Genomic DNA, 15,395 nt, shown 5'->3' with positions numbered 1-15,395 from the left:
GAGAATCTCTTGAACTCATGAGGCAGGGGTTGCAGTGAGCCAAGATCATGCTACTGCACTTCATCCTGGGCAACAGAGTGAGACTCCGTCTAAAAAAAAAAGAAATTAATGAAAGCATAGATAACACAAACAAATGAAAACACATCCTATTCTTATAGATGTGTACAATTTGTATTGTAAAAATGATTATACTACCAAAAGTAATCTGCAAATTCAATGCAATTCCCATGAAAATAACAGTTGTTCACAGAACTAAAAAACAAAATTCATATGAAACAAAAAATGAGCCTGCATAGCCAAAGCAAGAATAAACAAAACAAAAATCAACTCAAGATGGATCAAAAATGTTAAGACCTGAAACTATAATAATTCTAGAATATTGGAAAAACTCTTCTAGACATTGGCTTTTGCAAAGAGTGCATGAGCAAGAACCCAAAAGCACATGCAACAAAAAACAAAGACAGATGAGGCTTAATTCTCAAAAGAAGATATGCAAATGGCCAAGAAACATAGATAAATATGCTCAACATTGCCAATGATTAATGATCAGGAAAATGCAAATCAAAACCACAAGGTGATACCACCTAATTCCTGCAAAACCAGCCATAATTAAAACACCAAAAAATAATACATGTTGGCATGGCTGTGGTGAAAAAAGAATACTTTTTCACTGCTGGTGGGTATGTAAACTAGTACAATCACTATGAAAAGCAGTATGGAGATTCATTAAATAAAAGTAGAATTACCATTTGATTAAGCAATCCTACTACTGGGTATCTACATGAAGAAAAAGAAATTATATGAGTAAGACACTTGCACATGCATGTTTATAGCAGCACAATTTGCAATTGCAAAAATATGGAAGCAGCCTAATGCCCATCAGCTAATGAGTGGAAAAAGAAAATGTGGCATATGTATACCAATGCATACTGCTCAGCCATAACAAGGAATAACATAATAGCATTTGCAGCAATCTCAATGTAGTTGGAGACCATTATTCTATGTAACTCAGGAATAAAAAATCAAACATTGTATGTTCTCACTTATAAGTGGGAACTAAACTATGAGAATGCAAAGGCATAAGAATTGTATAATGGACTCTGGGTACTCATCAGAAAGGGCAGGAGAGGGGGTGAGGGGTAAAAGACTATTTATTGGGTACAGCGCACACTGCTTGGGGGATGGGTGCACCTAAATCTTAGAAATGATTACAAAAGAACTTATCCATGTAACCAAACATCACCTGTACCTTAAAAACTTTGGAAGTATTAATAATTACAAACAAAAAAACCCACAAAACCCCTTAAGTTTAACTTTCTATGTTTTGGCTGTTTGTTTTGTTTAGAAAGGGTCTCTGTCACCAGAATAGAGTGAAGTGACTTAATGAGGGTTCACTGCAGCCTCAACTTCTGGGCTTATGCAATTTTCCTCCCTCAGCCTCCTGAATAACTGGTACTAAATGTGCAGGCTACCATGCTCAGTTAATTAAAAAAAATTTTTTTAGACATGTGTTTTTGGCATGTTGCCCAGGCTCATCTCAATTTCCTGGGCTTAAACAGTCTTCATTTCTTGGTCTCCCAAACTGCTGGGATTATAAGCATGAGCCAACATGCCTGACCAGAATTTTTAAATTTTATTTTATTTTTTTATATTTTTGAGACGGAGTCTCACTCTATTACCAGGCTGGAGTTCAGTGGTGCGATCTCGGCCCACTGTAACCTCTGCCTTCTGGGTTCAAGTGATTCTCCTGCCTCAGCCTCCTGAGTAGCTGAGACTACAGGTGCACACCACCACGCCTGTCTAATTTTTGTATTTTTTAGTAGAGATGGGGTTTCACCATATTTGCCAGGCTGGTCTCCAATTCCTAACCTTGTGATCCACCCACCTCAGTCTCCCAAAGTGCTGGGATTACAGGCGTGAGCCACTGCACCCAGCTCAGAATCTTTAATATGTTATAAAAAAGCTAACTATATTTAGATTTGTTAGCTAAGAGAAAATTTGAAAAAACATCTTTTATTAAATGTTAGAAGCAAACTTTTGGTGCTGCAAAAGAAATAGTACTTGAATGTAAATTTTCTCAGCAAGGCAATATTTACTTTTATAGAAGGGTGCATCTCACGAATGGAGCAATGGCAAGAGCACACCTGAAGAAGGGAGGGAAAGGGGTTCTCAGCCCTGACACAGGTAGCCCCTACTGCTGTGTCATTCCCCTGTTGACTAGGGTTGGACTGCACAGTCTAAAGTAATTCCCATTGGCTGTTTTAAAGAGAGGAGGTGTACAAGCCAGAGTGGTGAGGTGAGCAGTTTGGGCGAGAAATACTTTTATGGAACAGGTGACCAAAGGTGACTCAGGTCAGAGCAGGTGACCAGGGGTACGGATGTAAACTACTGATTAGTACTGGTAAGAAGGTTGTTTACTAAAACTGGAGACATAAACAATGAAGAAGTTAAACTTTAAAATGGAGAATAAAGAACAAGAGAGCTGAATATACTGACATACTGATTCTTTGAAGAGAAATTTAGAACTCACTGTATTTAACATTAAAATACATAAATAAAACAGTTCAAAATTACTTCCTAGGGGATTTCACTAAGAATTAGTTTAAGAGTTAATGTAATTATATATATATATATGAAAAACTAAGACTACTAGATGTAAAAAAAACTAATTATTCAAAGAGCGTGTTTAAGGCCAGGTATCATGGCTCATGCCTTCTAATCCGAACACTTTAGGAGGCTGAGATAGGCAGATCATTTTGAGCTTAGGAGTTCGAGACCAGCCAGAGCAACATGGCAAATTCCAGTCACTGGTTAAAATAAGGAAATAAACCGGGCATGATGGTGCACTCCTGTAATCCCAGCTACTCCAGAAGCTGAGGTTGGAGAATCGCTCGAACCTGGGAGGTGGAGGTTGCAGTGAGCCGAAATCATGCCACTGCACTTCAGCCTGGGTGACAGAACAAGCTTCTATTCGGCCTGGGTGACAGAACAAGCTTCTATCTCGGAAATTAAAAGAAAATAGAGAGTGTATAAACAAAAGAAAAATATGCTCTTGATGAAAAAGGTTAGAAACATTTGTCTGTTTTGAAATTACTTAAAGGTGGTTTCAAATTGAAAAGTAAAAATAATGTAGATTAAAATAAAATATAAAATGTTAAAAAATGGACCGGCATCGTGGCTTGCCCATGTAATCCCAGTACTTTGGGAGGCTAAGGCAGGTGGATCACCTGAGACCAGGAGTTCGAGACCAGCCTGGCCAACATGGTGAAACCGCATCTCTACCCTCTACTAAAAATACAAAAAATTAGTCGGATATGGTGGTGCACGCCTGTAATCCCAGCTACTCGAGAGGCTGAAGAGGAGAATCCCTTGGACCTGAAAGGCAGAGGTTGCAGAGAGCTGAGATCACGCCACTGGACTTCAGCCTGGGCCACAGAGCAAGACTCTGTCAAAAAAAAAAAAAAGAAAAAAATTAAAAAATTATAAGAAATTATAAAATATGTATAAAAATCTAGAGAGGTCAAAAAGACCAATGTACTTTATTTTATTTTTCTTTTTTTTTTTTTCTGGGGTGCAGTGGCATGATCTCAACTCACTGCAACCTCTGCCTCCCGGGTTCAAGCGATTCCCCTTCCTCAGCCTCCCGAGTAGCTCAGCTATTTTTTATTTTTCGTGTTTTTTGAGGCAAAATTTCACTCTTACTGTTCAGACTTGAGTGTATTGGCACGATCTAGGGTTACTGCAACCTCGGCCTCCCGGGTTCAAGCAATTCTCCTGCCGCAGCCTCCCGAGTAGTTGGGATTACAGGCACGTGTCACCACGCTCAGCTAATTTTGTATTTTTGGTAGAGATGGGGTTTCACCATGTTAGCCAGACTGGTCTTGGACTCCTGACCTCAAGAGATCCACCTGCCTCGGCCTCCCAAAGTGTTGGGATTACAGGTGTGAGCCACGGTGCCCGGTTGAGGGACTTACAACGTTTTATCAAATTGACTTTATTATTGATAATACACTATTAACAAAGTAAAAGTTGATTTTCTCTGGAAAAAAAATTTTATGTATTATTAATATACATAAAATATTTTTGTTCACACTTTGAGTGCATTGAAAAAGAGAGCAAAGAAGAGACAGGATTTTCCCATGCTCTGAGGTGGGCCTGGCTGAGCTCAGGGAGGAAGCCCTGCCTGAAAAGGCTGCAGCCTAGGCTGGCACTCCTTCATTCAGTCCAGTGTCTGATCACATCTTCTGTCACTCAGGGCCCGAGAAGGCGGGGTCTTAAACGTTATCTAATCAGGGAAGCTGGACTGGGAACTGTCCAATCAGGCACAAAGCTGGAGCAGACAGGGCGGCTTCCGGGATGTGGCGGGGCCTTTGTCTCTCGCTGCCGCTGGAGCTCTAGGTCCCCTCTTCACTGCTCTGTATCCTGTGCTCCAGGAAGCGCAGCCTATGTGGCCCTGTGACCTGCAGGTATTGGAGATCCACAGCGAAGACGCCAGGAACCCCTGGAAACCTAGAAATGGTGAGAGTACTAGGTGCGACGTCCCGAGAGAGGGAACGGGGCTGGTTGAAACCGGTGGGAAGCGGCTGTGGCGGGACTCGGGCCTCTCGGTATTCAGCTCCACGATCTGTGCCCCGAGTTCTCCTTGCCCAGCTCGGCCTCAGTCCCCTTCAACGATAAGATGGCGGCTGCGCTGACAGCTGGGCTCCGGGCGTCCTGTCTCTTCCCTGCTCAGTGACTGTGCCCTGGCCTGGAGCCCTCTCTGGGCAGCTCTGCACCGGCAGCGCCACGTCTCTTCCAGATTGTGCAGGGACAACGGGAGGGTTGTCAGGGGAGAATCCTGACTCGGGGTGCTGGTTCATGAATAGGAAGAATTTTAGTCCGTGGGCTTCCCAGGGCCTGTTTTTTTCCTATTAAAAATTTATGGACGTCACCTCGAAAATATTAAATAATTAAAGAGTGATTCAAAAATTTTAGAGCACCCAGCTATGGTTTGTAATCTGTGGTCTATGAAAGGACTTGAAGGAAATATTTTTATAAGGTTCATGATAAAGAACCAAATTCAGTAATTTGTTAGGTACAGTTATGTAGGGTTTTTTTTTGTTTTGTATTGTTTTTTGAGGAGGAGTTTTGCTCTCTCACCCGGGCTGGAGTACAATGGCATTATCTCAGCCCACCGTAGCCTCTGCCTCCTGGGTTCAAGCAATTCTCCTGCCTCAGCCTCCCTAGTAGCTGGGATTGCAGGCGCCTGCCACCACACCAGGTCAATTTTTTCTTTTTTTAGGAGAGACGGGGTTTCACCTTGTTGGCCAGACTGGTCTCGAACTCCTGACTTCTGGTGATCCACGCACCTTTGCTTCTGAAAGTGCTGGAATTAGAGGCGTGAACCACCTCTCCCGGCCTCGTTTCTTAGTTTTTACAATCAAGGTAGAAATATCCTGGTTATGTAATCAGAGCTTAATTGGCATTTTATACTTGGTTAAGCCTAAATTTTGTTTCTGCCAATGTAGTAATTTACCAAAAAGTGCTCTTGAGTTTAGATTTTTATTTTCAGAAGTAGAAATCCGGGGACTAGAGACACCTCAGTCTAATTGCCTGCCACTTAATGATTTTCACACTCCACAGGGGACTGATTTTTCCCTGAATTTTTTACATGTGTCCCAAGCAGGGCCTCAAGTCCACCCCTCATCCCCTATTCCTCCAGACTAACTCTGGCTTGCAGTAAAATACTAAATTTCCAGTTTCATCTGACATCCCCAAATGCCAATTTCTCCTCCCTAATTCACTTTATCAACTATTTGTCCTGTAGTGTACATTTTGATACCTATTTTAATCATTTTTATTTTTAAATGTTGAGACATTTAAAATGTCTCACTACAACCTCTGCCTACTGGGCTCAAATGATCTTCCTGTCTCAATCTCCCAAGCAGCTGGAATTACAGGCGCCTACGACCCTGTCTGGCTAATTTTTGTATTTTTAGTACAGACAGCATTTCACTATGTTGGCCAGGCTGGTCTCAAACTCCTGACCTCAAGTGGTCCACCCGCCTCAGCCTCCCAAAGAGCTGGGATTACAGACGTGAGCCACCGCATCTGGCCAATTAATTATTTTTTTGACAAAGCATTTGATGGCACATTTAAAAAGATTTGTTTTCTTTTTGTAAATATTTCCTATGAGAAGAAAGCAAATAATAATCTCCTGACACTGTATTGTAAAATATCTCTGTGCATTTTTTTCTTCTATTTTCCCTAGACACAGATGTCTTATCAGAATGTTTTTGGGTCAGGTTTTCCTTTTGGAAACCTTATAGGGTGATGTGTCTTCAGTTACCCTTCAGTTTTTGCTTGAACCTGGGTTTCAGTACTGTATGGGGATAAACCAAGACACCCACCATGGCTATGTCTGCTAGAGTGTCTAGTGAATATCAGCTTCTGGGTCATATTCTCTCCTAGGACAACCTGAGGTATTGAGTGTAGCTTCTCAAGTGTGCGTGTGGATGCGCAGAGGCTAAGAGGCATTTCCTGGTGCACCTTTTTTTAAAGTTAATTCCTTGAGACATTAATATTGCCTTCACCCAATTCAGCTTTCATTTCTTGGAGACACATTGCTGGTCAGCCAATCAGATACTAGTATTGAGGAGAAAACAAATAATTTCTGCCTCCTGGATTCCTTTAGGGAGCAGAAAAATAGTACAAGAAAAAAAGTAAAAAAAAAAATTCTAGAAAAAAGATACCCACCACTCCAAAAGACAAAAAAAAAAAAAAAAAAGAAAAAAAAAAACCAACCCAAAAAACTGACCCCAGTGAGATGGTGTAAGAACTTGCAGAGTAAAATGCTCCTGAGGCACTCACTGGGGGCATAGTTAAGAGTCTCCTGAGAGGAGGTTATTGAGCACTTAAGTGAGCCTGATGGGGTGGGACAGTCTCTCAAGTAATTGAATGGCCTGACTTGACACATGAGGAAGACATCTGTACCTTGAAAAGCTTTGTTCACTTCTTTTGACCTAAGGGTTTTTTTTTTTTCTTATTTATTTATTTATTTATTTATTTATTTATTTTTGAGTCGAAGTCTTGCTGTGTGGCCCAGGCTGGAGTGCAGTGGTGTGATCTCAGCTCATTGCAACCTCTGCCTCCTGGGTTCAAACATTCAAGGAATTCTCCTGTCTCAGCCTCCCCAGTAGCTGGGATTACAGAGGTGCACCACCACGCGCAGCTAATTTTTGTATTTTAAGTAGAGATGGGGTTTCATCATGTGGCCCAGGATGCTCTCGAATTCCTGCCCTCATGATCCTTCCACCTTGGCCTCCCAAAGTACTGGAATTACAGATGTGAGCCACCGTGCCTGGTTCTATATCCTGGTATTTTGATTTTTGAGTTTAATGCTAAATTTTATGTCATGAAACTTAGTACCTCCTAGAAGTGTTCCCGTGTGACTATTTTATTTATTTATTTATTTTTTGAAATGGAGTTTCACTCTCGTCACCCAGGCTGGAGTTCAGTGGTACAATCTCAACTCACTGCAACCTCTGCCTTTTGGGTTCAAGTGATTCTCCTGCCTCAGCCTCCTGAGTAGCTGGGATTACAGGCGCTTGCCATCACACCCGGCTAATTTGTGTATTTTTAGTAGAGATGGGGTTTCACCATTTTGGCCAGTCTGGTCTCCAACTCCTGCCCTCAGGTGATCCACCCACCTTGGCCTCCCAATGTGCTGGAATTACAGGCATGAGCCACTGTGCCCAGCTAATTGTTTACTACATGATTTTTGATACAAATAATAACATAATACATTTATCGTCTGGAAGGAATAAATACATTTGCTTTCCTTACTGAGGTGTAAGATGTAAGCACCTTAAAATTTTCTTCCCTTGTATGAACACTGTTTGCGTAATTTTGCTGAATTATTCTACCACCTAGTTATAGTTTCAAAAACCAAGTTAATAATTCTGACATAGAAATTAAAGCTTAAGCCCAGTGACTCCAAGCTAAGCCTAATTTTAAAGGCCCAGTTAGTTCCTTTTGGGGAGCCTCCCCTGCAGATGTCCTAGCCTGCTCACCCCAGCTATGGAAGAAGCCTCTTTACTGAGAGAATCTAGAGCCCTGGAAAGCTGGCAACCCACACGCAGATGCAGTTAAGGTTAATGTAAAAGGGTATTAGGAGGGTCTTGCTGAAGATGAAGTAATTGTTTTGAGGCAGTTTCTAGACTTTTTCAAATAAAAGTTAGATACATGTGAAAAATTGAATTTCAAAGGAATATTGCAACAGGAGGAAGTAGCAACTATAAGATTTTCAAAGATTGAAAAGATTAGGCAGACAATGACTTTTATTTTTCCTAGGGAAAAGCAAACAGGATTAGTAATGAGGTAGGAGGGGAATGTTTACATGGAGGGTAATAAAATCAGATTTTAGATAGAGAACGTTTTACCCCGAGGTCAGCATGTTCTTAGGATAAACATAAAATGGGGTTGTATGGTAGCTCAGACTGAGGTTAGCTCAAAGTTCAGGAGCCTGTGGGAAGAAAATATACTTAAGTTCAGTTTGATTAAGAAGTATTTTATGTTTACCACTGGAGACAAAGTCAACTGATTTTTAATGAGAAAAAGAAAATGCGCAAAGCATTTTTCTGGCTGTGTGATAGGTAAGAAAAGAGAGCAAAAAAATAGTTGCTGTCAGGGTTTCAGAGAAAAGGGCATACTTTATACACTGTCAACAGTTTACATTAATTCAACCATTGTAAAAAGCACTGTGGCAATTTCTCACAGAACTAAAAACAGAATTACCATTTCACCAAGCAACCTCATAATTGGGTATATACCCAAAGAAATATAAATTATTCTGTCATAAAGACACATGCACAAGAGTGTTCACTGCAGCACTATTCACAATAGCAAAGACATGGAATCCACTTGAATGGCTATCAATGGTAGGCTGGATAAAGAAAATATGGTATGATCAGGCACAATGGCTCATGCCTTTAATCCCAGCACTTTGAGAGGCCAACACAGGTGGATTGCCTGAGCTCAGGAGTTTGAGACCAGCCTGAGCAATATGGAAAAATCCCATCTACAAAAATGCATCTCTAAAAAAAGTACAATAAGAAAAATTAGTTAGGCATTGTGGCACACGCCTGTGGTCCCAGCTACTTGGAAGGCTGAGGAATGAGAGTATTGCTTGGCCCACCACGATGGCTTATGCCTGTAATCCCAGAACTCTGGGAGGCCAAGGTGGGTGGATCACCTGAAGTCAGGAGTTCAAAACCAGCCTGGCCAACATGGTGAAATCCCATCTCTACTAAAAGTACAAAAATTAGTCAGGCATGGTGGTTTTGGGCATCATAATGAAAAGCGTTTTTTGTTTGTTTGTTTGTTTTGTTTTTTTTCCCCATAAAGTGTTTTTGGAGAATACAAAAGATAGAGAATTTTATTAATCATAGCTTTTTATCATCTATGTACTTCATCTTTTTCCACCTTTATTCTTGGTCTCATATTTTTTTCACTTGACTTTGCTGGGGTTGTACCTTTTTTTTTTTTTTTTTTTTTGAGATGGAGTTTTACTCTTGTTGCCCAGGCTGGAGTGTAATGGCACAATCACAGCTCACCGCAACCTCCATCTCCCAGGTTCAAGCGATTCTCCTGCCTCCATCTCCCGAGTAGCTGGGATTACAGGCATGTTCCACCACGCCCGGCTAATTTTGTATTTTTATTAGAGACAGGGTTTCTCCATGTTGGTCAGGCTGGTCTTGAACTCCTGATCTCAAGTGATTCACCTATCTCAGCCTCCCAAAGTGGTGGAATTAGAGAAGTGAGCTGCCACACCTGTCCTGGGTTGTATCTTTTATGTGAAAATGGTAAATATAACTACAGTGTTCTGCTGAGTTCTGTGAGTAGCTCTATCAAATCAGTACGTTTCAGTAACATTATGGGAGTCCCCAGTTTTTAAACAGTATCTCAGAAGCATAGATGAGCTTACAGAGTTTGTGACTGGCATCTGCAGTGAGGACAGTGTTGTGAGACTGAGCCCTGAATCAAGGTCTGTGCTGACTCTTGGTGGTGTCAGAATTCAAGTGTTAGACAATAAGTTGGTGTTGGAGAATTGCTTGGTGTTCACAAACTCTACAGATTGGGTGCTAGAAGAAAGCTATCACAGACTCCTGGATTAGAATAAACCTCTGGGTGTCCAGGAATGAGAGGCTGTGCTCTCCTCTACACAGTCTGTCACACTGTCCCTTGTTCAGTGATTCCAGCTCCCCTTCCATAGTGACAGAGAACCTAAAACTTAGAGGAAGGGAGCTGTGATGGCAGATCCCCTTTTGCCACAGCTGCCACCACAAGATTTTTACCCACTAACTAACATACTCACTAGACATTAATGTGTCCACACCTCTCCCAGGACAGTGAACCACACTCAGGAATTTTACTACAGCATTTTTGATCCTAGTGTTTTTTTGCCAAAAACTTATATAGAAGTGTCTCCAAGTCTCCTGGCATATTCCCACCTCCAGACACGGAATCTGCAGCAGCAATCTGTTCTGTCAACCAACCTAGGGTTCTGGACCACCTGTTCATAAACTCATCTGCCTGCATGGACCCAGAAATAAATCAAGTGCCACTATCTGTAGCACAAACTGGTCCTTCTACCTGGACTGCACTCTTCCCCACCCAGGGAGTTTTTTTTTTAACTTCTGCTTTTGGTTTAGGGGTACACGTGCAGGTTTGTTATACAGCTAAAATTGTGTCATGGGGGTTTTGTGTATACATTATTTTGTAATTAAGGTACTAAGTATAGCACCAAAGAGGTATTTTTTTCTGACCCTGTTTCTCCTGCCACCTTCCACCCTCAACTAGGCCTCAGTGTCTGTTGTTTGTCTCTGTGTTCATGTTTTTATTATTTAGCTCTTACTTATAAATAACCTGCATTTGGTTTTCCATTTCCGCATTAGTTTTCTTTCTTTCTTTCTTCTTTTTCTTTCTTTCTTTCTTTCTTTCTTTCTTTCCTTTTCTTTTCTTTTCTTTTCTTTTCTTTTCTTTTCTTTCCTTTTCTTTCTTTCTTTCTTTCTTTCTTTCTTCTTTCTTTTCTTTTTTTTTAGACAGTTTCACTCTTGTCACCCACGCTGGAGTGCAATGGCGCGATGTTTGGTTACTGCAACCTCCGCCTTCTGGATTCAAGCAAGCAATTCTTCAGCCTCAGCCTGCTAAGTAGCTGGGATTACAGGTGCCCGCCACCATGCCTGGCTATTTTTTATATTTTTTAGTAGAGACGGGGTTTCACCGTAATGGCCAGACTGGTCTCCAACTCATGACCTCAGGTGATTTGCCCGCCTCGGCCTCCCAAAGTGTTAGGATTACAGGCGTGAGCCACTGCGTCTGGCCTCTGCATTAGTTTTCCAAGAATAATGGTCTCCAGCTTCATGTTGCTGTAAAGGGCATAATCTTGTTTTTGGTTATTGTTTTCTGTTTGTTTGTTTTTTATGACCACACAGTATTCCATGATGTTTATGTATCATATTTTTTTATTATTTTTTTTTATTTTAGAGACAGGGTCTCACTGTTGCCCAGGCTGAAATGCAGTGGCATGATCGTGGCTCACTGCAACCTCCACCTCTCGGGTTCAAGCAATTCTCCTGCCTCGGCCTCCTGAGTTGCTGGGATTACAGGTGCCTACCACCACGTCTGGCTGATTTTTGTAGTTTTAGTAGAGATGGGATTTCACCATGTTGGCCAGGCTGGTCTCGAACTCCTGACCTTAAGTGATCTACTCACCTCCAACTCCCAAGGTGCTGGGATTACAGGAGTAAGCCATTGTGCCCGTCCCTTTTTTTTTTTTTTTTTTTTTTTTGAGACAGTCTCACTCTTGTTGCCCAGACTGAAGTACAATGGTGCCATCTCAGCTCACTGCAACCTCCGCCTCCCGGGTTTAAGCAAATATCCTGTCTCAGCCTCCCGAGTAGCTGGGAGTACAGACACCCACCACTACCGCGCCGACTAATTTTCGTATTTTTAGTAGAGATGGGGTTTCACCATGTTGGCCAGGCTGGTCTTGAACTCCCGACCTCAGGTGATCCACCCACCTTGGCCTCCCAAAGTTCTGGGATTACAGGCATAAGCCATCGTGGTGGGCCAAGCAATACTCTCATTCCTCAGCCTTCCCAGTAGCTGGGACCACGAGTGTGTGCCACCATGCCTAACTAATTTTTCTTATTGTATTTTTTTTAGAGATGGGATTTTTCTATGTTGCTCAGGCTGGTCTCAAACTCCTGAGCTTAGGCTATCCACCTGCTTTGGCCTCTCAAAGTGCTGGGATTACAGGCATGAGCCATTGTGTCTGATCATACCATATTTTCTGTATCCAGTCTACCACTGATAGACATTCAAGTTGATTCCATGTCTTTGCTAGTGTGAATAGTGCTGCAGTGAACATGCTTGTGCATGTGTCTTTATGACAGAATAATTTATATTTCTTTGGGTATATACCCAATTATGAGGTTGCTTGGTGAAATGGTAATTCTGTTTTTAGTTCTGTGAGAAATTGCCACAGTGCTTCTTACAATGGTTGAATTAATGTACACTCTTAACAGCAGAGTATAAGTATTCCCTTTTCTCTGAAACCTTGACAGCATCTACTTTTTGACATTTTAATAGCCATTCTCACTGGTGTGAATGGTATCTCATGGTTTTTCTTTGCATTTCTCTAATGATTATTGATGAGCATTTTATTACATGCTTGTTAGCCAAATGTTTGTCTTCTTTCGAAAAGCATGTTTTTCATGTCTTTTGTTTACTTTTTAATTATTTTTTTCTTGTAAGCTGTTTAAGTTTCTAATGGATTCTGGATATTAGACCTTTGTCAGAAGCATAGTTTGCAAATATTTTTCATTATTCTGTAGGTTGTCTGTTTACTGTGTTGATAGTTTCCTTTTCTGTGAAGGAGCTTTTTAGTTTAGGTCCAATTTGTCAATTTTTGCTTTTGTTGTAATTGCTTTTGGTATTTTCATCATGAAATTGCTGCCAGTTTCTATGTCTAGAATGGTATTTCTTCAGTTATCTGCTGGGTTTTTTATAATTTTAAAATTAGCATTTCAGTCTTTAATTAATCTTGAGTTGATTTTTGTGTATGGTGTAATAAAGGGGTCTAGTTTTAGTCTTCTGCATAGTGCTAGCTGGTTATTCCACAACCATTTATTAAATAGGGAATTCCTTCCACAGTTTTATTGTTACTTTTGTTGAAGATCAGGTGGTTGTAGGTGTGTGGCATTATTTCTGGGCTCCCTATTCTGTTACATTCATCTATGAGTTTGTTTCTGTACCAGTTCCATGTTGCTTTGTTTACTGTAGCTCTGTAGTATAATTTGAAAACAGGTAATGTAAAGCCTTCAGCTTTGTTGTTTTGCTTATGTTTACTTTGGCTATTCAGACTCTTTTTTGGTTTTATATGAATTTTACAGTAGTTTTTTTTTTTAGTTCTGTTAAAAATATTTTGGTCATTTGATATTAAATAGCATTAAATCTGTAAATTTTGGAGGACAGTCTGATCACTTTTAGGATATTGATTTTTTCTATTTATGAGCAAAAAGTTTTCCATTTATGCCATTTCTGACTTCTTTAAGCATTGTTTTGTAATTCTTTTTTTTTTCTTTTATTTATTTATTTATTTATTTATTTATTATTATTATACTTTAAGTTGTAGGGTACATGTGCATAACGTGCAGGTTTGTTACATATGTATACTTGTGCCATGTTGGTCTGCTGCACCCATCAACTCGTCATTTACATCAGGTTATCATAGAGATCTTTCACCTTCCTGGTTAGCTGTATTCTTAGATATTTTATTCTTTTTGCAGCAGTTGTGAATGGGGTTATGTTTATGATTCATATTTGGCTTGAATGTTGTTGATTCGCAGGGATGCTACTAATTTTTTTCCATTTATTTTGCATCCTAAAAATTTTTTTTTTTGCCAAAGGCATGTAAAAATGTATTTTTACTTTAAAAAATAACTTAGTTATAGTAATATTTTGCCTGTGTCTTACCAACATGTAGCTGACAGTTAAAATTTTGCAATATAGATATAATAAAGAGGGATATATAAGAACTACAAGAAAATCTCCAAAACCCATAAAGTTCAAATGTGAAAACAGAAAAGTTTTAACACTAGAGAATTCGCTATGGTGAGCCCAAGCAATATATAGAAGAGTCTAGAAAAAAGGCTGAGGTGTTAAATACATTTTTACTTCCTCTTGCTCAGAAAATGTTGGAGAGCTGTAAAGTTCTTTTTGTAAAGTTTCTTAAGGTGACTCGCCCAGCCCTTCATAGCTAGTGCCAATCCTGGCCAACCCAGATTTCTTGTGTGTCTGCAAACAATGTGTGAGCCAAACAGCACCAGTGCCTGCTGAAAATGGGTTCTGACTGACGGATTTCCTCGTTTTGCCAAGACAGGATTTTTTTTTTTTTTTTCCTAAATTGTTTTTGCAAACAACGCATAACAGGCTAAAAAGAAATACTTTATAAGAATATTATTTTAGAAAACCCATCACAAAACTGCAAATACAGCTTCGGAAGCCCTTCTATTCAACTGTGGTTAGTTTAGTTTGTTTTTGTACCTTCCACTCCAAAGGAGGTAAGTTGGCATCCTGTTACTTACTTTTTTCCATGACATTCAGCACCTCATCCAAAAGTGAGGGCCCCATATCAAGCTGCAGGGAGAGGAGGGAACCTGTAAGGTCAGAGAGGGACTCCTCTGACGTACTCTTTCCCTTGATGAGCTCGCATGGCGCGGGATGGGGAAACACGTCTTCGACTGGCCAGTCAGGGTACTATTCGGACAGGCTGGAGGAGTGGCTGTCCCTGCCCTGTCTGGACTGAGATGCAGAACCGCTGGAGCCCCATGAGGTGTCTCCTTGGTGGACTTTTCCTTTCTCCAACAGACTGCTTTTCACCTAAGCTTTTTCCTCCATGATGGGCTTGCAGCTAAGCCTTGGCAGCTTTATTGGTCCAAAGGACTCCTATTTGGAATTAAATTTCACCGGTGACAATAAGAGCATTATGAGAGCTTGGGACCCTCCAGTGATCGTGAGGGAGATGGCATTTTTGACCACTGAGGAGGGTGTTTCTGTGAACACAGAGTCTGAGGTGCCTTTTTACCAGAAGAAGGTATTATGCCCAGGGAACTGATCCAGATGTGCTTTCTCCTAGTTTCCAAGTAAAAGCTCATAGTTCCCTTGAAGAAAGGAAATATCCCCAAAGACGTCGTGCTTGGCCCTCTGCCGATTTGGATGGTGTGGCAAAAGTCTCCAAGAGGGGGACTGATAATATCGGGAGACAGAATGTCTCTCAGTTTAAATTTCTTTCCTTTCTTGTCATTAGCTGCTTTCAGGTAAATTGGGGCCTTGGCTGGCATTTTGGAATT

At 40.8% G+C, this 15,395-nt stretch overlaps 1 protein-coding gene and 1 pseudogene across 2 annotated transcripts in view; one reads left to right on the top strand and one right to left on the bottom strand.

The window, feature by feature from the left end:
- Positions 1-4,385: 4,385 nt before the first annotated feature.
- Positions 4,386-15,395, top strand: part of LOC112612054 (zinc finger protein 91-like) — a 55,958-nt gene continuing 44,948 nt past the window's right edge. For both annotated transcript variants that reach the window (XM_025366099.1, XM_025366098.1), the window contains exon 1: positions 4,386-4,466. In XM_025366099.1, coding sequence (XP_025221884.1) covers positions 4,446-4,466 — 21 coding nt within the window. In that variant the 5' untranslated portion in view covers positions 4,386-4,445. The remainder of the gene's footprint in view (positions 4,467-15,395) is intronic.
- LOC112612068 lies at positions 14,623-15,386 on the bottom strand (annotated as a pseudogene).

This window comes from Theropithecus gelada, chromosome 19, assembly GCF_003255815.1.
Source record: "Theropithecus gelada isolate Dixy chromosome 19, Tgel_1.0, whole genome shotgun sequence".
In the NCBI taxonomy this organism is placed as follows: domain Eukaryota; kingdom Metazoa; phylum Chordata; class Mammalia; order Primates; family Cercopithecidae; genus Theropithecus; species Theropithecus gelada.
This window is presented reverse-complemented; position numbering and strand designations above follow the sequence as displayed.